The sequence below is a fragment of the Chelonia mydas genome, chromosome 10 (assembly GCF_015237465.2).
Source record: "Chelonia mydas isolate rCheMyd1 chromosome 10, rCheMyd1.pri.v2, whole genome shotgun sequence".
Taxonomy (NCBI): domain Eukaryota; kingdom Metazoa; phylum Chordata; order Testudines; family Cheloniidae; genus Chelonia; species Chelonia mydas.
This window is the reverse complement of record NC_051250.2, coordinates 13,402,699-13,427,080: the sequence shown is the minus strand read 5'-3', so window position 1 is coordinate 13,427,080 and position 24,382 is coordinate 13,402,699. Positions and strand designations below refer to the sequence as shown.

Sequence of the window (24,382 nt, the reverse complement as noted above, 5' to 3'; positions counted from 1 at the left end):
TTATCCTCACAAAAGAATGAAAGCTGAGCAACTAAGGACAGGAAGTTTTAGACAGACACTTCATTTTTGCTGCAGCCTAAGAATCCAGTTATGTCTGCTTGGTCACCAATGTCAGAGAACCTGTGAATTTTGCCATGTATATGGACCCTGATGCTGTGCATTGTGAGTTGGCTTTGCTCTAGGCCTGTTTCCAAAAGGTGACCATAGTATGAAATTTTTTTTTTACCATCAGTGTGCCATGAATGATGTATAATTGTATTGACAAAACTGTCTCCACACCAATGCCCTATTGAACTCATGACTAATACACACATTGGAGAAAGTTTTGTAAAAGATTCAGCGTGACTTGAGGTAAGGTGAGTTCACAAATACACCTCTGTTGGGGACACTGGGCACTACACTAGATAACTCAGGAGGGTGGAAGACCATGAGTGTCGAGGAAGCCCTCCTGCTCTAGGCCCGGATAAACCAAGGCCCCTTTGCTCTTTGAACCCTCTGTGATCCTGCATAACACTGAGGAAGCTAGCACACAAACAGACAGGTTTGCACATGGCTCGCCAGCCAAGGCCAGCTTCGGCCTGGGAAACAGATAGATAAGGCAGAAATGTTTAGCAAAAACCAGTAACAAATAGGACCAAGTAAGGCAACGCTCGGGCAATGCTACTGAGAAAAACATAACTGGCTGATTGGCTACGGTATTGTACGGGACAACAGGTAATTGGTTGCATAAGCTTGTGTAGTGAAGTAGGCAAAGGTATAAAATATATACTGGAATCTGCATGTACGGCTGCAGGATTTGAGACAGCTCAGTCTCCCTGCGCCCTATTTGGAGCTCCAAATAAATCTCTCTGCTTCTCCACCCCGTTGTGGTCATTGGTGCGACGCACACCGGGCAACGAACCCAGCTGTTGCTTTCCTTGGGCACTCTGTGCCAGCAACACCTCTACTCAGACACTCTATAGATCCCCCCCAGCAAAACCAGGCTTGATGTTCCTCATATTTGTGAGGTTAAAAAAAGCACCCGTTAAATGAATAGCAAAGCAGAAGGGCACCCAAACAAGCACAAGTGGCCTGGGACACTTGGGGGGAAGGGATAGCTCAGTGGTTTGAGCATTGGCCTACTAAACCCAGGGTTGTGAGTTCAATCCTTGAGGGGGGGCAAAAATTGGGGATTGGCCCTGCTTTGAGCAGGAGGTTGGACTAGATGATTTTCTGAGGTCCCCTCCAGCCCTGATAGTCTATGATTCTATGCACCTTTGCAGCAGCCTTAGCCTTGGCTGTCAGAGGATCCCACTGCTTCCTCCAGCTGGGACAGCTCAGCCCTGGCCTCACCAAAACCATCTTCCACTCCTACCTTCCCTCCACCCCTCTCCCCCCGCATGCACCTCCCCTCCCCTCCTCTCCTCCTCGCTCCCTTCAGCCCACGGTTTCCATCCATCCCCTTCTGCGATTACCGCCCCTCCCCCATAGCCGCCTTCCTCCCCCGCCCATCGCCAAGTCACGTGGTGTGGCGCCGCCACCGCGAAGCTGCGTTGCGGGCACTGGCCCGCCCAGGCTGCCGTCGTGCTTGGTGGGCGGGGCTGACGGAAGCCGGCCCGGGTAGAGAGCAGCTTGGGCCTGCGTGTAGCAAGGCAGCTGCGGGGCCGGGCCCGTGTCTCTCTCTCCGCCCGCCCCTCTCCGCATCAATGGCGGCGGCGATGATGGCGGCGGCGGAGCAGGAGGCCTCGAAGGGCGGCGGCGGCGGGCGGAACCGGGGTGGGGTGCAGCGGGTGGAGGGGAAGCTCCGCGCCAGCGTGGAGAAGGGCGAATACTACGAGGCGCACCAGATGTACCGGACCCTCTTCTTCAGGTACAGCCCGGCCCGGCAACCCTCCCCCCGGCCCGTTCCAGAGCCTTCCGACCGCACACTACCCTGCTGCCCGCGCGCCCCGCCCAGGCTGTTGGACGCGCGGCCTGTCCGTCTCTCCTACTCGCCAGCTGATTGGGCGAGAGCGGGGAGGTGCTCACCGTGAGGGGTAGCGTGAAGTGCATAGGGGAGGCGGAATTGAGGGGAAGGGGGTTGCGGGAGGGGTGAGAATAATTCCCTCGACCCGCCGCCCTAGTTCGTCCTTCCCCCCTCGGGAGGTGGGGGGGTGGGCTGGAGTCTGGCTGGGGGGAGGGAGGTAATGACGGGGGGCTGGAGTCTGGCTGGCGCGGGGTGGGGAGGGGCTCTTGGCTGGCGGGGGAGGTTTGAGCACTGGCCTGGTAAACCCAGGGTGGTGAATTCAATCCTTGAAGGGGCCATTTAGGGATCTGGAGCAAAAATTGGGGATTGGTCCTGGTTTGAGCAGGGGGTCGGACTAGATGACTTCCTGAGGCCCTTTCCAACCCTGATATTCTATGAAGCGGGGCTGGAGTCTGGCTTGCGGGGGAGAGGGGCTCTTGGCTGGCGGGGGAGGGAGCAATGAAGGGGGGTGTTATAGTGCCCCGAGACTCCCTGGGCAGCAAGTCTGGAGACTGGCCCCCCATCTCTAACCTACTCTGGGTTGAGGCCACCCATTGATTGGTGGGGTCTTGTAGTTAATGATCATGGGCTACCCTCCACCCTGAAGTAATTGGCCTGGGAGGTGAGGCAGCTCCTGGCCTAGCTCTTCACCACCACTCAGCTGTGGCATGATGGGTGCTTGATCTCTTGTGGAAGGTCCACACAGACCTGTAAATCATGGGCCCCTCGCCTCCCATATGTAAATAGTCCCATTATTCAACTTCTCTTCTTTTTGTACTCTACTGCTTTGCTAGGCTGTCATCACACACATCTAGAAAGTCCCACATGATCTCAACAACAATTAGGCCCAAAAGCGGATGCAGCTTGGTTTTTCATTCTCTCTTCCTTTTCTGGCTGTTTGGCACTACTCATAGACTTGCCTTGGAACAAGCAGGATTGGAGAAAAAGATTCCTTACTCATTTCTTCTTACCCCTGTTGTGCCAATTTGCTCCAGCATCTTGGCATCCTAAGGCCAGTCCTGTTGGTAGGGGTCTCCTCTCTAACCAACAGAAAGAGAGGTAATGATCAAGGTAGTGTTGCACCTTTTTCTATTGAGATGCATAAATGGGTTAGTTACATTGTACCCCATCCACCTTCTTAGCTGCTTTCATTCCTTTTTAGGGATGTTTAAACTTAAACAAAAGGATGAGGTCACATTTTAAGATGGATCAAAGAATGTGAGTTCATGAGGGGGCGGTTTCTTGTCAGTTTTTTAAAGGTTAAATATATTAAAACAAGCTGCTGAAGGACTTAATTAACATTTGCTAAAGGACTTTGAGATCCCCAGATGGAAGATAGAATAGTAGTACAGTGTGTTAATAATATTAGTGTGATTGAATTAGTAGTTCTGCAGCAAACCTCATGATGGGTAAAAGTTAGCATCTGGTGGTAACTTAGGTATATTCCTAGCACCTGTAAACTCTTCTTTTACTCTGAATTTTTTTCCTTTTAATTGTCATTCATATGTAAAAGTACACTGCAGATTTCTTCAAACCTGTCATAAAATTACAATTTGAATTTAAAAAACAAAACAAACATTGATCAATATTTTAATTAAAATACACAATGAAATCCCCCATTTTAAGAGTAAAATGAATCCGCAGTGAGGGTCTCTCTCCAAATGGGTGGCTTGGCAGGTTGGCTTTTAATCGCAGATCAGATGTAATTCTTGTTTTTGGATGTCCTGATTCTAGTGTCATTGACAGATTATCAAGCAGAACTTGATTTGAAGACTCTTCAAAAAAAACATTGATTTCTCACCATGTTTAGTCAATTTGGAAATTTTTTTAAAAAGGCAGGTATTACAGCACAACTCTACGTTTTGTGCCTTGTCTATTAGTGAGTAATGTAACAGGTCTGCTTCATGGTACAGTATTTGTACTGTGGTATTACTACTTTGAGTACATGGCTGCTGTAATCTTGAATTGTCATCTACTGTGTAAGACTTTATTATTAAGCACTCTTTTGCCTTTAATATTAGTCTGAGTGACTAAATAGTACTCAGATGTTTAAGGGTAACAATACATCTCCAAATACTTCTGTTGACACCATTTATGTCAGCAGAAGTCTATCTTTAATTTTGTTGCAGAAAAGTTTAGATTGTGACATTGTTTTTCCTTCTTACACAACTTGTAACAAGCACTCTTTTCTTTCATAGTAATTTAAAGTGCAGTAACTTGCATCCTGGCTCGAACCCATTGAATTAATTTAACATGGGTAGATCAGGCATAACACAAGAACAAGGAGGCATTCAGTGAAATAAAAAATGGTAAATTCAAAAATAATAAAAAGGAAATACTTTTTCATAATAAGTCATAATTAAACTTGACCTTGCCACAGGAAGTCATTGAGGCCAAGAATTTATCAATATTCAGAAAGGGGTACCACTTAGGAATAACAAGAATATCTAGAGCTGTTATAGTTAGTGCTAATAAATTTTGGAAGAGATACTACACTTTATGGTTTAAACCATTCCCTAATAGAGATTAGGATGAGACCTAATTAGGGTGTTCAAATTATCCATTTCTCCCTGCTTCAGGGTTTTTACACCTTCCTCTGAAGCATCCGATACTTGCCACTGTTGAAGACAGGATAGATGGAGCTGGGGTCTAATCCAGTGTGGGAATTGTTATGTTCCTATGAATGTACATACTTGGGTCTCATTATTAATGTACAGGTTTCAGAGTAGCAGCCGTGTTAGTCTGTATTCGCAAAAAGAAAAGGAGTACTTGTGGCACCTTAGAGACTAACCAATTTATTTGAGCATAAGCTTTTGTGAGCTACAGCTCGCTTCATCGGATGCATTATTAATGTAGGTACTGACTGGTTCAAACACATCTAGATTTCTGACTCTTGAAATTTCAAGTCAGACTTCCAGGTTTAACTTCAAGGTGATAGTCAAATTGGCTTACGTTTTGTTAGTTCTCATGGACACTTTGTTTAATCTGAGTAAACCATCAAGGTCTCATTTACAGAAATGTTTCCATCCATTTCTACATTTCCCTGCTCCCACTCCACTGTAATCTATAACAATGGGGAATTTTATAAAAGATAAGGAACAAGAAGCATTATCAATTTAATTCATTAATTGACATGCCAGATACAGTGCTACTTAGTTTCCCGTGTTGCTTTCTTAATAACTACTGTCGTGATCTGGAGAGTGACTATACAGTATCATGAAGTGAGAAATTCTATTTTTGAAAGATTTGAAGGTTTAATTTGTCTTTAGCTTTTGTAATGTGCTCATTTCACATCTGAATAAACCTGCACATAGAATTCCACTATGTAACTGTGCAAATACTCACCACTTATATTTTGATAAGCGTAATGCAGTACATTAGTTATGTCAACACAACTATTTTTTAAACAATTTTCATTTTAAAATGGTATTATTTTGTTTGTCCTATCTTCAAAAGAAGGAATTTAACTGAGCTTTTGGCAGGCACAGGATCCCTAATACCTTCCATTTATAGTTATATGCTTTAATGATAATTAAAATAGACTTGTAAGATGCTGCTTTAAATAAATAAAATTGCTACAAGCTTAAGTGGTTATAGTTTCCACACCTAGTCATAGGTGTCTTCCTGATTTTTTTTGGTATTTTACTCCCCAGGCAACGACCTTGAAAGGCAATGCTTTGGGGGCAGTGGAATAGGAAGCAAGGAACTGAGAAAGAATCTTGTATTGTTGAACTGTCAGTATTAATGGGTCTCTAGAGTTCATTTAGCAGGAAGGTGGTGTTACAGTGCAGTTTGCTTGTAGGAGGAGGAACGGAGATACTCCTATTGGAAACAGGTATTTTTGTCCTGTCTGTTCAGAGGGAACATTGTTACAGTAGGTTTAACAATAGCAATCTGGAGGGATAGCTCAGTGGTTTGAGCATTGGCCTGCTAAAGCCAGGGTTGTGAGTTCAATCCTTGAGGGGGCCATTTAGGGATCTGGGACAAAAATGGGAGATTGGTCCTGCTTTGAGCAGGGGGTTGGACTAGATGACCTCCTGGGGTCCCTTCCAACCCTAATATTCTATGACTCTATGATATAAAAACAACAAACAGCCATTATTCAAAATATGAATAGCAGGATTACAAAATCCTCACTTACATACCTATTCATCCATTCAGTAAACCAATCTCTGCTATACGGTAGAGTCCACAAAAAGTCTCTTTAGCAGCAGTCAGATGAAGGTAATCTTTTAGTAAAAAAAAAAAAAAAAAAACACATAAACAAACCAAGGACCAAAATAATTTGGAAGGCATAGTATGATCAAATAAAAGTGAAATCACTGGAGCATACAGTATATTAAAATTCTGGGAGTACTGACATTTAAGCAGGGTCAGCCTCAGAAATTTAGCTGAGAGCGCAAAAAAATCTTAGCTCAAAAAGATACGATCTCTGATCTCTTATTGATCTGTCTGGCTGAAAGATTAGTGGGAATCCAGGAAGGTCAACTTTGGCCTTGTCTACACTAAACAAGTTTCTGCACAGTAAAGCAGCTTTCTGCGGTGTAACTCCTGATGTGTACACACTGCCAAGCTACCTAGTGTGCAGGAACAGTGCTGTAAAAAAAAACAAAAAAACATTCCAACAAGAGGCATACAGCTTTCTGCGCCAAGGCTACAGCACCGCGGTCCCAATGTAGACACTCTGGTCAGTTACAGTGATTGGCCTCCGGGAGGTGTCCCACAATGCGTGTTTTTGCCACTCTGGTCATCGGTTTGAACTCCACTGCCCTGCCCTCAGGTGACCGACCATGAGCCCCGCTCCTTAAATTCCTTTGGAATTTTGAAAGTCCCCTTCCTGTTTGCTCAGTTATGCATGCAGTGGTCTCAGCACATCTTTCTGGGTGACCATGCCTGCTCCACGCACCAGGCAATCCCCCACTTGGAGCAATGCCGAGCTGCTGGACATCAGCAGCATTTGGGGAGAGGAGGCTGTCCACTCCCAGCTGCGCTCCAGCCGTAGGAGTTATGAAACCTATAGACAGATTTCACAATGCATGACAAAAAGGGGCTATGACCGGGACACACTGCAGTGCAGGGTCAAAGTGAAAGAGGTGCGGAACGCCTATCACAAGGCGCGGGAGGCAAACTGCTGCTCCAGTGCTGTGACCACAAGCTGCTGGCTCTACAAAGAGCTGGATGCAATACTCGGTGGCAACCCCACCTCCCCTGCGAAGGCCACTGTGGATGCTTCGGTGGCTCGCATGTCAGTTGAGAGTGGACCGAGCCAGGAGGAGGAAATCTTGGACAAGGATGTGGTGGGGGACCCAGAGGCAGAGGACAACTCAGAGGTCAGAGATGCATGCAGCTAGGAGCTCTTCTCTACCCTGGAGGAGGCTAGCCAGTCACAGCTGTCAGAGCTTGGCGAAGATCAAACAGGAGAGGAGGTCTCTGGTAAGTGGCTTTGATTTTGGGAACCGCTGAAGCGAGTTGGTGGGGTTAGGAGGGTTGCAGAGAGTGGGCTTGTGTCTGTATGATGCGCATACCACCACATGCCTATTCTGAGCGGCGGAACATGGTGTTGATTGACTCCCTCACTTCGCAGGAATCTGCCTCAGATCTCCACAAAACTCTCATGGAGATACTGGGCAATCCGCAGCTACAGGTTCTTTGGCAGAGCTGCTTTGTTTGTTGCCCCATTAAGGGTAACTTTCCTGCACCCCTCTGCTGTCACTGCAGGGGGAGGGGCAGCGGTAGCATTGCTGCACACAGGTGAGCCACATAAGGTCAGGGTGGAAGCCGCAGTCATGGAGAAGACCCTCCCTTGATTCCCTGCTCACTGTCAGCAGCAAGATATCTTCCATAATAAACGCAGCCTGGGGAAAATGTGGGGACAGTAATGATTATAAACCCCCCCCCCCCCCCCCCCCCAGTGCTGCCTCTCCCCCAAAAGCCACATGTCGAATGTCCAGTCCTGGAACACTGATTTCCACTGCCGTTACTCACCATTTTTGGGGTCTTGTGGCTCATGTGTGCTTGCCTGGAGTCAACCTGTTAGTGACAGGTATGTGAATAGTGGCTGTGTTTTAAATCACTGAATCAGTGGTCTGTATGTTGCAAACAATACTGCTTCTGTAAAATGTTGTATTTTGGCTTCAAAGATATGACCTTGGGAGCCCAGCCTCCCTTCTGAAAGGCTGCACAGAATTAGGAAGAGGCCACAAAGAACTAAAGAGGACTTTCTGCGTGATGTCGTGATGCACTCCGCGGCTGAAAAACAAGAATTGAAGGAGTGGCAGGATAGCGAGAAGAGGGAATGAAAGGAGAATGTGGTGTGCCAGAACAAAGCCACAGAGCGGCTCTTAAACGTTATGGAACACCAAGCGGACACGCTCCAGGCGCTACCAGCACTACAAACCAAGCAGCTCTGCGCCCGCCCTCCCCTGCAGCCGCTGTCACAAAACTTTCCCATGTGCCCCGCAGATACCACCAACACACTCTTATCAACCTCCTGGCTCCAGTCTGTACCCACTGCATTCCACTCCAGCCCCGTAATAGTCCAGCCCTGAGGACTTCCAGTACCTGCTGCACTCAACACCTGTCCCTCTGCAGTTTAGCCCTGCTGACGTACGGTACCCGCTGCATTGTACTCCAAAGGAGAAGGTTGCATATGATACCTGGACATACACAAATCTTTAACCGTCCTGGGACCCCCACCTCCTCTTGGGACCCTCCCTTCCCTCATCCCCCACAGTGCTGATGTTTTCCTTGTTTGTCTCTCTCCTCCGGTGGTTGTTTTTTAATAAAATAATTGTTTTGGATTGAAAGCCATCATTATTCCCTTCATTGAAAGCAAAACAGAGCCCTGCAAAGCAACAGGCAATTTTCTTAAACCTTTATAGTGCATTGTCTGCACCAATCACATCCTAGCATTACAAGCACTCTGCTCCTGAGCATAGCAACAACAATTAGTGGATTTCAGCTTCAAATTGCTGCCTCAAGACATTGCTGATCCTTATGGCCCTGTGCTGCACTCCTCTAACAGCCCTGGTCTCTGACTGTTCAAATTCAGCCTCCAGGTGCTGAGCCTCAGTGGTCCAGCTTTTATCCTTCCCTTCACCAATATTATGGAGCGTACAGCACATGCCTATAAGCATAGGAATATTGTCATTGTCCAGGTCCAGCCTCCCATCTAGGCAGTGCCAGCAGGCCTTTAAACGGCCAAAAGCGTAGTCAAGTCATTCAGCACTTGCTCAGCCTGTTGTTGAACCGCTCCTTGCTGCTGTCAAGGTTCCCTGTGTATGACTTCATAAGCTACAGCATTAAGGGGTAGGCAGGGTCTCCCAGGATCACAAGAGGCATTTCAACTTCCCCTTCCGTGATCTTCTGGTCTGGGAAGAAAGTCCCTGCTTGCAGCTTCCTGAACAGGCCAGTGTTCTGAAAGATGCATGCGTCATGCACCTTTCCGGACCAGCCTGCATTAATGTTCGTGAAATGCCCACGATGCTCCTCAAGCACCTGGAGAACCATAGAGAAATACCCCTTGTGATTAATGTACGTGGTGGCTAGGTGTGTGTTGCCAGAATTGGAATATGCATGCCATCTGTCGCCCCTCCTCAGTCAGCGAAGCCCATTTGTGCAAAGCCATCCACAGTGTCACGCCCGTTACCCAGAGTCATGGTCTTTAGGAGCAGGATGCGATTAATGGTCCTGAACAGTGCTGCCAACACGCGTCCGACGGTCGACTTTCCCACTCTGAACTGGTTAATGACTGATCGGTAGCAGTCTTGAGTAGGTAACTTCCCGAGTGCAATTGCCACATGCTTCTCCAATGAGGGGGCAGCTCTCGTGCTTGTGTCCTTACAGCGCAGGGCTGGGGCGAGCTCATCACGCAGTCCCATGAATGTGGCTTTCCTCATCCAAAGTTCTGCAGCCGCTGCTCGTCATCCCAGACGTGCATGACAGTGTGATCCCACCACTCAGTGCTTGTTCCCTGAGCCCAAAAGTGGCGTTCCACTGTGGTCAGCACCTCTGTGAATGCCGCAGGCAGTCTCGTGTTGTAGCTACTATGCGCGGCGAGATCAATGTCGCACTCCTCTTGCCTTTGTTGTTTAAGGAATAACTCCACTGCCACTTGTGACGTGTTAGTGAGAGCGAGCAGCATATTGGTCAATAGTGTGGGATCCATTCCTGCAGCCTGAAGAGGCAGAGCGTGCAGTATGCAAACCATTGAGAGCTGGCACCAAATGCAGACAGAAGCACAGGGATTGCTGGGATGCAAAGCAATGCATCACGGGGCATTGGGACAGGACACAGGATGCCCTGCGACCCCCTCTGCCTTCCCACAACTCTTAGCAGCCGAAGAGGAAGAGCTGCTCTGTGGGATAGCTGTCCAGAGTGCACTGCTCCGAATACCGCTGCAAGTGCCACAGGCGTGAACATGCTATTGTGCAGGCAGCTGACAGTGTGAACACACAACAGCAGTTTGCCTTCAGCGCTCTCTGAGCAGCACTGTAACTGCCGGCGATATAACTCTGCCGCTGTAGACATACCCTTAGAAAAGGTAATCTTGTCTCAAATGTTCTTTTGAGCACCCAAGACTACTTAAACCAATGGCTAATATCCTTCAGGGGTGATTTCACAGTTGACAAGTATTCTAATCTAGAATGTGGCAAAACAGGTTTGTGAATTACAAGACCACAAAAATAATTCCTCATTTCTCTAAGATCCTTTTCTCACATGTAGGAGATAATTCTAAATTAAAAATGCAGTAAGACTATCCAAAACCTTTAGCTTTAGAGAGTGGTGGATGTTGTCCAGGAGATTGTAATGACAGCAGTGTGGTAATAATCACATTGTCTTATGATGGCAATTTTGGAATGAACAGTGGTAGTTGGTTTTGTCTCACTTTGAGTTTTTAATATTCATTTTTAAATGAAGCTAGAAGCTGAATTGTTGAGCAGTTGGGTTTTGAAATGTGAAGTTTCTAAGGCTACGTCTACACTTGCAGATGTAGAGCACTGGGAGTTAAACCAGCCCTTGGAGACAGCAGCAGGGAAAGTGCTGCTGTGTTCACGCTGTGCTCCTTGTGACTGGAGCATGTCCACTTTAGCAGCTCTTGCAGCGCCACAGAGAGCAGTGCATTGTGGTAGCTATCCCAGTGTGCAAGTGGCTGCAGTGTGGTTTGGAAAGGGTTTGCAATGCCTAATGGGGCAGGCACAGCGTCACATGATGCAGGATTCCCAATCCCATTGTTCCATGAGCATCCTGCTAGATTGCTAGCTGCTTTTCAAATGAGGGGATGGGGAGTGTGACAGGGAGTGTGTTGTGTGTCCATGGGGGGAGAGACAGTGTGTTTTGGGGGGCAGTGTGTGTCAGCATGCTATTTTGTAAGTTCAGATAACAGTCGGGGAAGGGGGAAACCCGACATCAGCCCCTCTCTTTCAAACACATGCCACTGCAGCAGGAGCATTCCACCGTAATGGTTTGCTTTGTGTCCCAGAGCAGAAAAGCGTGGGTGTTGTCAGAAACTGAGCTTTGAAAGGGGATAGCTGCATGCCTGCAGCCAAGTTCAAAACAATGACCAGAGTGGCCACTTGACTTCAAGGGATTATGGGACGTTTCTGGAGGCCAATCACAGTGCAGTAATGCAACACATCGTCCACACTGACGCCACTGCGTTTCAGCCGAGGGCGCAGAAAGCGCTATTCTTCTCGTGGAGGTGGATTACCAGGAGCACTCCAGCTGCGGGGTCTAGGCGCCCTAAGTGCCTTGCCAGTGTGGACACCTCAGGAGTTAGGGCTCCCAGGTCTGGTTTAATGCACTCCAACTTGCAAGTGTAGACAAGATCTAAGACTGTATTTGCTGTCTTTGTGAATAGGTGAAAGCGACTGCTCAGATTCTTTGAAATATTGCGTGGTAACTTTCTGATTGCTGTCACCTTTGTAGATACTATCAAAGCTTCGCTAATTTGGCTCTGCTAAGGATGATTGCACTTCCCCGTGTCCTCTTGTGTAGTAGCCAAAAGTAGTAGTTGGGGAGACTAGAAGAGAGTGAGGAGAGACTGGGAAAGAGTTGAGTGGAGATGTCTCAGAAGCTGGGAATGAGTGACAGGGGATGGATCACTTGATGATTACCTGTTCTGTTCATTCCCTCTGGGGCATCTGGCACTGGCCACTGTTGGAAGACCGGATACTGGGCTAGATGAACCTTTGGTCTGACCCAGTAGGGCCATTCTTAGGTCTGTGATATGCAAGCTTGTCTTGTAATGGCTCAACTGTATGTTACAGTGCTGAATAGCATTTATACTGAAAGCACTTTAAACTTCCATATACTAATTGATGTAATAAGACATGCTGGAGACATTCATTTATTATTCATGTAATAAGAATAAATGTCTTGTGCATCATACCAGACTTTTGGGTGCTGTCCCACTGTTCCAAGAGAGTAAGAATATTAAGTTTTATATTTAAAAATTTTGTTAGGGCAAAAGTGATAATGTGATGTTCCAAAGTTCCATTATAATTCCTTGTTTTCATATGCTTCTAACTGTTGACCAGTTCTCTCTTTGGGACTAACTTTTGGGCGAGGACCAGGAAAGGGAAATTATTATTTTTTTAATATTTATAATAAGGTCCATTCATATACTATATGCTTTGTGCACAACCAGCTTTATTGTAGTTTTCACTTGTCTATACGTTGATTTTTCCAATACAGATATGCATCTTTGAAAATAAATCTTTGTGTCACCTTGTGCTTCAAGTAATATTAAATTACTTCCAAATTCAAGTGATTTTGAGTATATGCAAACCTGTCGCTTAATGATACTTTGTCTGAAGAATTTTTTGCTTTGCTTTGTTTTTATTTGCAGGTATATGTCCCAAGGCAAACACGTAGAAGCAAGAGAACTGATGTATTCAGGGGCACTGTTGTTCTTCAGTCACAGCCAAGTAAGAAATCCTTTTTTTTTCCAAATTGTTTGAGGGTTAAATGGTGACTCATTAGTGCTAAAAGTTTTGGGCTAGTAAGCAGTCTAGGGCTTGTCTACACTCAGACAATCAGAAAAGACAAATCAACTAAGATCATGAGGCAATACACAGGTTAAAGCACATTAAGCCCTTCTGTGGTGTTACTTAGTTCACTTAATCCTTCTTCTTCATCTTAACTTTCCTGAATGTCCCCATGCAGACAAGTCTTTTATTGTGGGAAGTTGCTATGTAGTCTTTTCCCAGTGCACGAGTCCTGTGTCTTTTCAGTGTAGACATGAATTGCATCACTTGTAGAGATTTTGACATTCATATGTGTCCACACTGCATTTGCAACCTAAGCCAGTTGTGCTGTATTTTCATGCAGGTTTTTGGTTTACTTTATTAAATTACTACTACTTTTTGTGAGGGTGGGACAGGGTTAATTGTCCCTTTTCCATCTGAAAATTTGTCTGCTTTTCACAAAATGCTTTAAGCATTTTCTTGATCTTTTTCTAGCAACTAATGATAGCTTCAGCACTAACCATACATTTCTTGTTTTTGTGCACATTTTGTAGCAAAACAGTGCTGCTGATCTGTCCATGCTGGTTTTAGAGTCCTTAGAGAAATCGGACGCAAAAGTAACAGATGAACTACTAGGTGAGATTATCTCATTGTGTTTAGTTTGACAGAATTTCAAGTGTATTTGCACTTCAGAGAAATTTGTGTTATCAGAAATGTAACGTTCTCCTAAACCTTCAATTCCTTTCATTGTGCCATGAGTTGTGGGCTCCTGTTTTGCTAAGGGGTTAATTTAGTTCCAGAAGTGACACACAAACAAAACTGCTGGAAAAATAATGGATTCTCAGTAATTGATGTGGCTCTCAGCATACGGACATACTTTGAGCAAACATCACTATGTTTTGTAGGTGGAGCATGATTTTTGGCATTGTCCTCTCCCCAGCACAGGAGCGACAAGTATTGTCTGCACAGTAATTGACCTCTCCGCCGCTTTGATGGACAGCGGCTTCCTATCCAGTCAGTGTGGTGATGTGTGCATTGCCCGCGGGTCGGCCATTTTGTCAAAGAAACTTTGCTTGTCGGACTGTCTGATTCGGTAAGCGTGCAGTTCATAAAGCCCTTCTTGTGAGCTGCCCAGCTGGAAATCATATGAAGAGTCCCTTCCACATCAACTCCTGTTCTAGGGGCCTGCGGACCAACTGGAGAATGGGATAGGGAATGCACTTGGTTTCCATAGATTCAGTCTGGCATTTCACTCCACGGTCCTCCGACAGCCCTGCTCCTAATTACAGGCTTCCATCCCTGATACTTCTTATGACTGGTGTGCACCTTCCTAACTGAAGCCTTGTCTCCTCACTGGAACTCCCTGACAGCAAAGGAACATCTATCCTAAGCCATGGGACATGGGAAGCTGTTCCTACCTAGTGCCAGTTACTAGGCAGGGTATGGTTTCTGGCACTGCAGCGGAGAGGTCAATTGGATGTTACTGATTTACAGAGCTAAGATTGACTGTTACACATGGAAGTACATTGTTTAGTCACTCATTTAAGAAGAACAAGTAATCTTTCAAGATGTTTTTACAAAGGTTTACTGATAACAGGAGAAACTTTGCTATGTTTCTGGTAATGTTAATTGCATATTTGTATTGCTTCTAGAAAACTTGGCTAAAGTGTTTAGTTTGATGGATCCAAATTCTCCTGAAAGAGTAGCTTTTGTGTCCAGAGCACTGAAGTGGTCCAGTGGTGGATCAGGGAAACTTGGTCATCCGAAACTACATCAGTTATTAGCCATCACGTTGTGGAAAGGTAGGAACAATTGATTTTGATCATTTTTGTAACACTGATATTTCTAAAATCTTTTAAGATAATTATATAAATAACTAATTTTCTTAAGGGTGAAAAAAATGAAAATATCACTTTGTAAAGATTGGGTTTGTTCTTTTCTTATTGTATAAGTTAAAATTTTGCTTGACAAACCTATTGCAGAGCAGAGCACAGAGTGAGGCTTCCACCTAGTGCTCTAGTAAACCCAGGCCAGTCGCAATAGAGTTTGACACCACCAATTAGAAGTTATTTCAGTGTCTGCTATTTAAAAGGGAAAAAAAAAACAATTTCAGAATTTATTGTGGTTTCATTATGCGTGAAATCAAATGTAAACTATGATAAAACAGAGAGGTGCATAAAACTCTTATTTCAATCATAGATGATGAATGAATTTAAGGTGTGTTATATATACAGTACATACGAACGTTAGTTTGAGAATAATTGAACAAAACGTCAATTTCTCTGATGTCCCATAGGTCTCTACCAACACCAGTATACTAAGTGAACTTTCTAACCAAACGAAATCAGACCCGCTCTTCTGCAGCTCTGAAGTTCGGTTGTTAGTCAAAAATAGTAAACTTTACCCCTTGGTCAAAAGTTCAGACTGCCTTTGTTTGATGTGCCGTACTATTTCTCAGTGGTGTAATTGTGTGAGTTATTTGTTGGCATTTGATGGGTATTGCTGTTGTCAGCTGCCGAGTGAGAATATTTCTGAAGCATTAGTGTTGGTTTCTCAATGAGGCTTCAGCAGGAGTGTGGATATGATGGGCAAAGGAAACAGCATGTACTTAAAATTGAGTGTCCTCAGACTAGAGCAGATGACTTGCTATCCATCCACAGATGAAAGTTTGTGTGTTCTCTTTTGAAACTTTAATTTGAAAAAGGCTGGATTATTAAAACGGGACTCTTGGGTTCAAAATATAATTAATATCATGACTATGATATATCATGGCCATTGGCTAGAATACAGCTTTTCCTGAAATGAAGTTCTGGTAAATCTTTTTATTTTCTATTAACTTTTGCTACGGCATAGAAATAACTTAAGTTTGATAGTGGGAGTGGGTCAGACTAAAATTAGGCAAAACCTCTTCTCCACACAATTCAAGGTAAGGGCATTTGAGTTTAAGGTGAAACGTCTTGCCCCTCATCTCACTACTGGTAATAATACATTTAATATGCTGATGGTCAAGATTGTAATTTGGTGTATTTGAGGAGTAAGACCAATTTAGACAGGAGAAGCAATGTCCGAATACAAACAGTTTTTAAATATTACTGATTCAAAATATATTTAAAGTGTATTTGCAAAGACAAATGGCCATTTCCTTGTATTTGTTTTGTATATACCCATGTTTACATAACAGCCCACATGACACATCTGTTTGGAAAAGGAACAAACCTACCAAATGTTTTTGCATTAAGCATAATAAACTGAGTTCTTAACAACTGTTTTCTTTTTGTCTTTCTTCTGTAGAGCAAAACTATTGTGAATCTCGGTATCACTTCTTGCACTCCATGGATGGCGAAGGATGTGCTAATATGCTAGTAGAATATTCATCATCCAGGGGATATCGCAGTGAGGTGGACATGTTTGTAGCTCAGGCAGTCTTACAGTAAGTGTTCAACATTTATTTGTAATAAAAGTGTTTGCTGTGCAAAATGTTGGCTTAAACTGTTTGCATTCTGGAGTCTGGCCTCAAGTGAAGTAGGGTAACTGTGAGTGAAATATATCTTTTTTGCAAAAGAAATTGTAAAAGTGAATAAAGTTTTAGTCTTTTGTATAGTTAATGAGATGGAAAAACTTTTGTATTTTGATTCAAAGATTATATGTGACCCATTCCCATTATGTGTGTGTATATATATATGTGTGTGTAAAAACAAACAAAAAAACCCAACACCCCAACAAAAATTGACAGTGAAGATGTGAAATCACACTAACTATTGGGAGAACTAAACTAATCCATCTGAATCGAAGAATAGCATCCTCATCATTAAAGTAAAAGGTCTCCTTTTAAGAGGATATATTAGTGTCCTTATGTTAAAAATGAATTTGTAATCATTTGTAAGATCCCTTTCTTCTCTTCATAATACCCCCAATGTTGAAATATGTCCTTGTCATTATTATTCATGTGATGGTAGTGCCAGAGGCCCAGATCATTGTATTGCAAACACAAGAGGCTGATGTGGTCCCTGCCTGGGAGCTAAGAATCTAAGCCATCTAAGAATTATTCCTTTTGTTCCATCAAGCATGTTCAATGACAGTGTAGGGTACTTCAATGAGTTGAGTTATTGCCAGTTTCCTAAGCTCATTAAAATATTTGTTTTATAGGGGGAAGGAATACATATAATTATGCAGCTTTACAAACTGGATATGTCAAATACTTTGATTTACTAGCCTGGACTGTGTCAATTTTAACTCCGTTTTAACTAACACGCTCTGAAGATGAGCAGTTCCCAGGCTGCCTGCCTAACTGCCAGCAAAAATGGCTTCTCTTTCATCTGTCACCTCTAATTTTTTTATTATAATAAGCCTCTTATATGGCAGGTTGGACAGGTTGCTTTTGTCATGCTGAAACATTTCTCAAACCTAGTCTTTCTGCTTTTACTGAAACATTCTCCAACCTGTAAACTGGAGCAGTTCCTTATGGGTTTCCAGTACAGGCAGGGCAATTACATATGTTGAAAAGCATTTATAAAGGTATATTGTGCCAAGCAGTATTTATGCAACTAAATCTTTTACTGACCTAGATGTATTGCTAGAATAAATCTTACAACATATGTGGAGTTATCACAAGCTATAATCCTATGCAAAATCGATGTTGTAACTTCTTGGTCAGTAGTGAACAATAATAATGAAATAATAATAATAAAACCTCACCATGTCTAATGGTTCAGGTACAGAGGCTAATACAGAACTGAAAATGAAAACGCTCATTACAGCCTTCTCAGTACTTGCTAATATTTGCCACCTGAGCAGAAAGTTACCAGTATGTGTGTGGGTCTTTCGAAGACTATGACTAGAAATAACTTGGCATTACTCAAGAATCAGATGATCTTGGTCATCAATCAGTTCATTAACTAGTGACAAATTCTGTTTGAGAATCTGACTGTATTTACTTAAGATAGGACTTGCAGACATTTAGACTCAATATGGACAGAATTTGTTTGAAGTATTAGTACTGAATCACTACCAAGAGTAGAAGAGAAGTTTTATTTGTCATTCAAGATTAACAGATGTACACCAAAAGAGGGAGGTGATTATTTTGGATATCAGGAAGAATGAGGTATGCGCTGAAATTAAAATGTATTTCCACGGGATAAACTTTTGGCCACAGTAAGGACAGCTCCAGTTAACTTGAATTATGCATAAAAAGTAGCATCCATTATAGTTTTTAATTGTGCTTCTGATAGAGGTTGAATAAAGTTGGATAGAATCATGTCTTCCTTTAGATTAACTTTCTCATTAACTATTACTATCTAAAATAATAGTATGACTCTTATTAATTTGCAAATGCTTCTGGTGTTCTTTAAAGTCGTTTAACAATTTTCTCCGTGGCTGATTTTAAGCAGTTGCTAGAGCTCTTCATTTTCAGTTAATAGAGCTTCTGTTATTAACTCCTCTATTGAGCCTGATGTAGCTTATTTAAGTTACAGTTATGGTAGATCAGACTGAACATTAGACTTTTTTTTTCTTAGTTTAAAAGAAATTCTTGGGAGCTCCCAAATACCATTTTTAACATCTATTTTACTGCTTCTTCTTTCAGATTTCTCTGCTTAAAAAATAAGACGAGTGCATCAGTGGTTTTTACGACATATACACAGAAACATCCTTCAATAGAAAAGGGGCCTCCATTTGTACAACCGTTGCTAAATTTCATCTGGTTTCTGTTGCTGGCTGTCGACGGGTATGACTTATTACTTTGTTTTTAATTAACTTTTTTCATTTTGTGCTAAGATTACATTTTGTGCTTTTGTTTCCTTTCTAGAGGAAAACTAACAGTATTTACAGTATTGTGTGAACAGTATCAACCTTCACTGAAAAGAGATCCTATGTATAATGAGGTGAGTTGTCAGTAGTTAGTTGTAACACAGTCCAGTAGAATTGATTAAATAATGCCTTTTCAACATAACATACACACGTGCTATATTGTGAAGCCTAATAAAATGCAATGGATGGCTTTTTATCAGGGTTTTATCAAATGGGATTGATACTCTGCAAAGTGTTTGTCAGTGGAACAATATGAGGTTTAGAAAATTGCCTTTTGAGAATGCAGTTACGGTAATTTATTAATGTAAAGCACATTGTCTTGATTATTTTTTTCAAAAACATTTGTTTCCTCTGCAAATTGGAAAGAGAAGTTGTGTTGCTAGAAAATTATAGGGTTTGACTTTTCTTATCTTAGATACTTTGACATATATAAACAATTAACATCTGTTTTGTGTGTCATTTCAGTACCTAGATAGAATAGGACAGCTCTTCTTTGGAGTTCCACCCAAGCAGACGTCATCCTACGGAGGATTACTAGGTAATTTATAACAATGAAATGTCTGTGGATACAACGTGAAATCTTTTTGGAAATAGTACCAGTCTACGGACTATTACACATTGTATTTGGCCTAATTTATTAAATTTTAATTTATGTACAGTGTCTTTGACACAAATAAACATAGATAAAATTAGTCACCAATATAAAATGAATCCATTATACTTGTAATGGATATAAAGTTTGTAAAATCCTCACTTCGGGTTAAAAAAGGGAAGAAATGATATCATATCCCTATAAATATTAAATTTGAGATTAAATAGTAAATTGAAAAGTAAACCCTCTTGCTAAAATTTATGCATTGGCTTAACTTGAAGCATGTGAGTATTCCCATTAATTTCAATGGGAATATTCATTCCTTAAAGTTGAGTACATCTGGAAGTATTTGCGGAACTGGGACCTTAGAGAGAAGTCTAATATTTTTCAAAGTAAGTAGTGTTTGTATAGAAAATGTTTTGTTTATGCATGAGGAATCAATATTGATACAGTTTTTTCTACAAAAGTCTTATTGGAAGAAGAAATCAAAACATCAGTTACTAAGTACTATTCACGTTTTTGTTTGTGTTTTTTAAATCCGAACGGAACAAATTGAACCACAATATATTAAAAAAAAAAAAACATTGACTACAATATTTTCCCATAAAGAAATAAGATCTTCCTCAGAAACTTCTTTGGCTTATAATAAATACCTGTTAATTCCTTTATCTGGTTCCCAAAGTTTAGTAGAAAATATCACTATTGTAGTTGATCCAGTATGTAAACAGGTTTCAAAGTAACAGCCGTGTTAGTCTGTATTCGCAAAAAGAAAAGGAGTACTTGTGGCACCTTAGAGACTAACCAATTTATTTGAGCATAAGCTTTTCATGTAGCTCACGAAAGCTTATGCTCAAATAAATTGGTTAGTCTCTAAGGTGCCACAAGTACTCCTTTTCTTTTTATGTCAACAGGCTTTCAGAAGTTTGAGTCTGAGAGAGTGAGATGAAGGACATGCGAATGCTATGTTATAAACTACAGTTTTGTTTCCCAGGATTCATTCCTGTATTTAAGGCAGATGTTACAGTGTACATCTGTTCTGCCTTTCAGTGCTTCCAGCAACTTTTCCAGGGTTAACGGAGGCAACTTCAGTAAAAGCTGGAATCTAAAAAGCATGTCAATCAATCAATCTGATATATATCTAAAAACTTTTAATTTCTCAGATGTGTCTTTTTAGGGCCTGGTCACTAAAGTGCTGATTGTCCTCAAATCCCACTGAAGTTAGAATTGTCCATATTTTACTCCTGACAGAATTCTGCACCCATGCGGGGGTGCAGAATTCATGTGGCCTGCATATTTCTGTGCACCCCTGCGCAGAAAAGAAATCTGTGGGGGAACACATCTCTTCCCAGGCAGTGCTTCTGTTCCAGCGTGCCTGGAGCAGCTTCAGAGATGTAAATCACTGTGGGGAGGAGGGGACTTGACATGCTTGCCGACAGGGGAGATGTTGATCACTGTCAGGGGATGGGGCTAGCCACCAAGCGAGAGAGACTCTGTCCCTCTCTCGATACTACCGCTCGAGGGGGATGGAGGAGGATAGGTCTTTTTGTTATGCAGGAGGAAGGCTCGTCCCTGAGGCAGAAGTGTAGCAGCCTGCCTGCCTAGTAAAATGTAACTTCTTGAGAACTGAAAAAATAATTAAATATTAGTATCAGATTACTGAAAATGGTTTGTTTTTATGTTAAAGAAAATAGCTTTTGTAAAAAACCCCACATTTTGTTAATGTTTCTGTTGATGGTTGATTGATCTTCTCTGAGGCAGAAATGTAGCAACCTGTCTGCATAGTAACATTATTAATTATTCTACTGTTAGTTAACTGTTCCCATTCTCAGTCAGTTCCTCCAGGAACATAAAAACCTGTAAAAAATTATAAGGCCCCTACATTGCCAGAGTGATGTAAAGACAGTAAGGGAATCAGCTAGGAAGATCTATGCATTTTCTCACTTTTTTCCTGTGCCAAAGTGGCACAATGGGGTTAGATTTTTACTTACCCATTTAAAAAAAGAAAAAGAAGACTTTTGAGGGCAAATAAAACTTTTACCAAGCAGTCAATAAAATGTCAGGACAATCAGAACCAAGCCCCTTTCCAAAGTACCCAGCTAGGTCCAGGACAATGATGAGTAAAACTGTATGACTTCCCTGTGTGAAAGTCTGAGCAATTTAAAATGACATTCTGCTTTTTTCTTCTTCTTCTTCCTGTTTGGTGTTCTGTAATGTAATTTAAATGAAAAATCCAGGATTATAACTGGAATGCAGGGTATTAGTTACCAAGTATTTCTAACTCAACTTTCACGTGTTTAGGAAATGCTGAATAGTTATTGTGACTTTCTTCTGTATTGCAGTTAAATAACTTACCAAAACAATTAAAACTGGTGCGATTATATTGCATTACTTTGACAAATAAAATCGGCAGAATTTTTAATTTTAATTTAATCCCCCCGGGAGTAATATTTAATCAATGTTTCAGTTGGAAAAAGTAGCTTCCAAAATTAATGTAAATAACTTCACTGCTTCTGTGGTTTTTAACTTAAAATACATTGATTTGTTTTGTTTGTAAACGGTGCCTCAGATGCCCCAGTCTTTCTACAGAACAACGTTTGGCTTCAGCTACAGCTCTCTAGTTTTCTAGTCCAGTCTAGCTTGGAAGTTAAAGTGCTCTAGCTCGCTTTGGCATGCAGGTTTTGAGATGATCACTGTGGTCTCATGTAATCACTTTTTATTGATGATAAAATGTTTTTCACACGGTGTTTTTAGAAATTGGCCTTGTTTTTAAAGAATTCTTAATTCTGAAGTAAAATTTTCCATATATCTGTAAGTATCTGAATAACTTAAAGCAGGGGTGGCCAACCTGTGGCCCTTCAGAAGTTAATTTGCGGCGCCTTGTGTAGGCACTGAGACCGGGGCTGGAGCAACAGGCGCCAACTTTCCAGTGTGCCGGGGGTGCTCACTGCTCAACCCCTGGCTCTGCCACAGGCCCTGCCCCCACTTCACCCCTTCCCACCCCCTCTCCTAAGCCTGCCATGTCCTTGCTCCCACTCCCCCACAGCCCCGCCTGAGCCTACTGCACACTACAAAACAGCTGATTGGGACATGCGGGGAGGGAGGGGGAGGCACTGATCAGCGGGGCTGCCGGTGGGCGGGAGGCCCTGGGAGCAGGGTCGGGGGCTGCTGACCTATTACTGTGGTTCTTTGGCAATGTACATTGGTAAATTCTGGCTCCTTCTCAGGCTCGGGTTGGCCACCCCTGACTTAAAGGGACATAAGAAACACTGATTGGGCCTGCAGTGTACCCTACTGTGAAACTGCTGTAGTTTGAGGAATACCTTTTAACTTCTCTATTTAGATTTTTAATTATCCACTCCATTACAGTAACAAACTTCAAAATAAATTTACTCCACCAGTTTTCCAAAATTAAAATTTAACTATCCTGTATTTAATTATAGGAAATCTTTTAAACAGTCTGATGGGAGCTGGGGAAGATGATGATGCAGAAGATGGTCAAGAAGATAGCAGTCCTATTGAACTTGATTGAATTTTTTTTCATTAGGAGCTGCATGAATTTGGCAATTTGATAACTCAAAAGACAATTTCAGAATTTGGATCCTGCAGTTGTTTCTCAACAACTAAAAGGGCTCCTCTGTTCTGTTAAAGAAGGTTGCTGAAATGTTTTATGATGTTTGGTCTATATTATTTATGTAAAAAGAAATAGCCAATAGAACTGATTGGAATGATTGTTATCAGACTTCCAGTATGCTGGCTGATGGCTTTGATTAAGATGTATAGTCTTCTGCAGTTTCAAATGCAGTATTCCCTTTTTCACAATAACATAAAATAAAGCATAAACATTTGTTTGGTGCTTTACATTTTTAAACCAGTTTTGTTTTAGTGTATTATGAAAAATGCTTGACCTTTGCTGTCACAAAGGAATGTCTTGAAAGGCAGGGTAAATAGTTGTATAGCTTATCTATAAACCCAGTGCCAAAAGTATTTCAAGACAATCCAGAGAGGGTGTAATTAAAGGTGCGCAGTCAGGAAACTTCAAAACCACACACGCATCCCTGAAATTCATTCCTGTCACAGCAATTAGTATAATTTGCACCATCCAGAACAATTCTGTGTATCTAAAATCAGTCTTCAAATTACACCATTCTTATACAGATGTTCCTTTAAAGTAGTTGCTCACCTCTCCTCTGATAAGAATGGATCATTTGAATGTAGATGATTGGCTGCTAATTAGACCAGACTTTCTTAGCCTTGTTGTTTTATACATAGATATTCAGCAGCTAAAAACCTCCTCCAACACACACTTTTTTTCTTTTAGAATGGAGTCTTTTAGATTTAGGTCTGTAATAGTGCGTAAAGGTGACAGTTTGAGGTTTTGTTTTAGTAACCAAACAAAACCACTACATTTGTTTGCTATAAGCAGCACATGGGAAAAATCTTTGCAACACAGTTCTATTTACAGAAAAGGGATACTGCAAAACTATCAGTTCTTTAAGATACAATATTTATTTTTATTGGGTGGTTGATTCATTTAACACTTTATGTAAAAAAAAAAAATAACCACAAACTGCATTAGGCATAATAATTCTCGTCTCCTTTCAATGCAGTGCACCACGTGATAGCTGTATGATTAAAAGATGAAATCGGGGAAACACTTTATTTTTTCACATCTAAAATAAAAGGCTTAGATTAATACACAGTGATCATGCATGGGGGGAATAATACATTTTTATTTACTGTAAAAAAAAAAAAAAAAAAAAAAAAGAATTTAAAGGAGGACTTTGTGTTAATTGTTGAGTATTAAATAAATACTTTATACTGGGATCTGCTGCACTGTTGCTTTTTGCCAGTTTCACAATTGGAGGGCTCATATTTTTAAGGCATTTTCCCCTGACGTAACCATTGATTATGCAGTTCTCATCTTAGGCTATGGATAACTTCTGCAGTTCTGACTTGCTTCATACTTCCAGAAGTTAATAGCTGTTCATTAAAACTAGTTCTGGGATATGGTTGCTATAAGTACAGACTGACAGA

General features: G+C 42.0%; 1 protein-coding gene across 1 annotated transcript; it reads left to right on the top strand.

Annotated features, from left to right (window-relative positions):
• The first annotated feature begins 1,491 nt into the window (after positions 1 to 1,491).
• GET4 (guided entry of tail-anchored proteins factor 4) lies at positions 1,492 to 24,172 on the top strand. The gene is made up of 9 exons (XM_037910788.2): positions 1,492 to 1,849; positions 12,834 to 12,912; positions 13,506 to 13,587; positions 14,604 to 14,753; positions 16,243 to 16,381; positions 18,533 to 18,673; positions 18,755 to 18,830; positions 19,222 to 19,294; positions 22,789 to 24,172. The coding sequence occupies exons 1-9, from the start codon at positions 1,686 to 1,688 to the stop codon at positions 22,875 to 22,877; spliced, it is 993 nt and encodes a 330-aa protein (XP_037766716.1). The 5' UTR covers positions 1,492 to 1,685; the 3' UTR covers positions 22,878 to 24,172.
• The last annotated feature ends 210 nt before the right edge of the window (positions 24,173 to 24,382 follow it).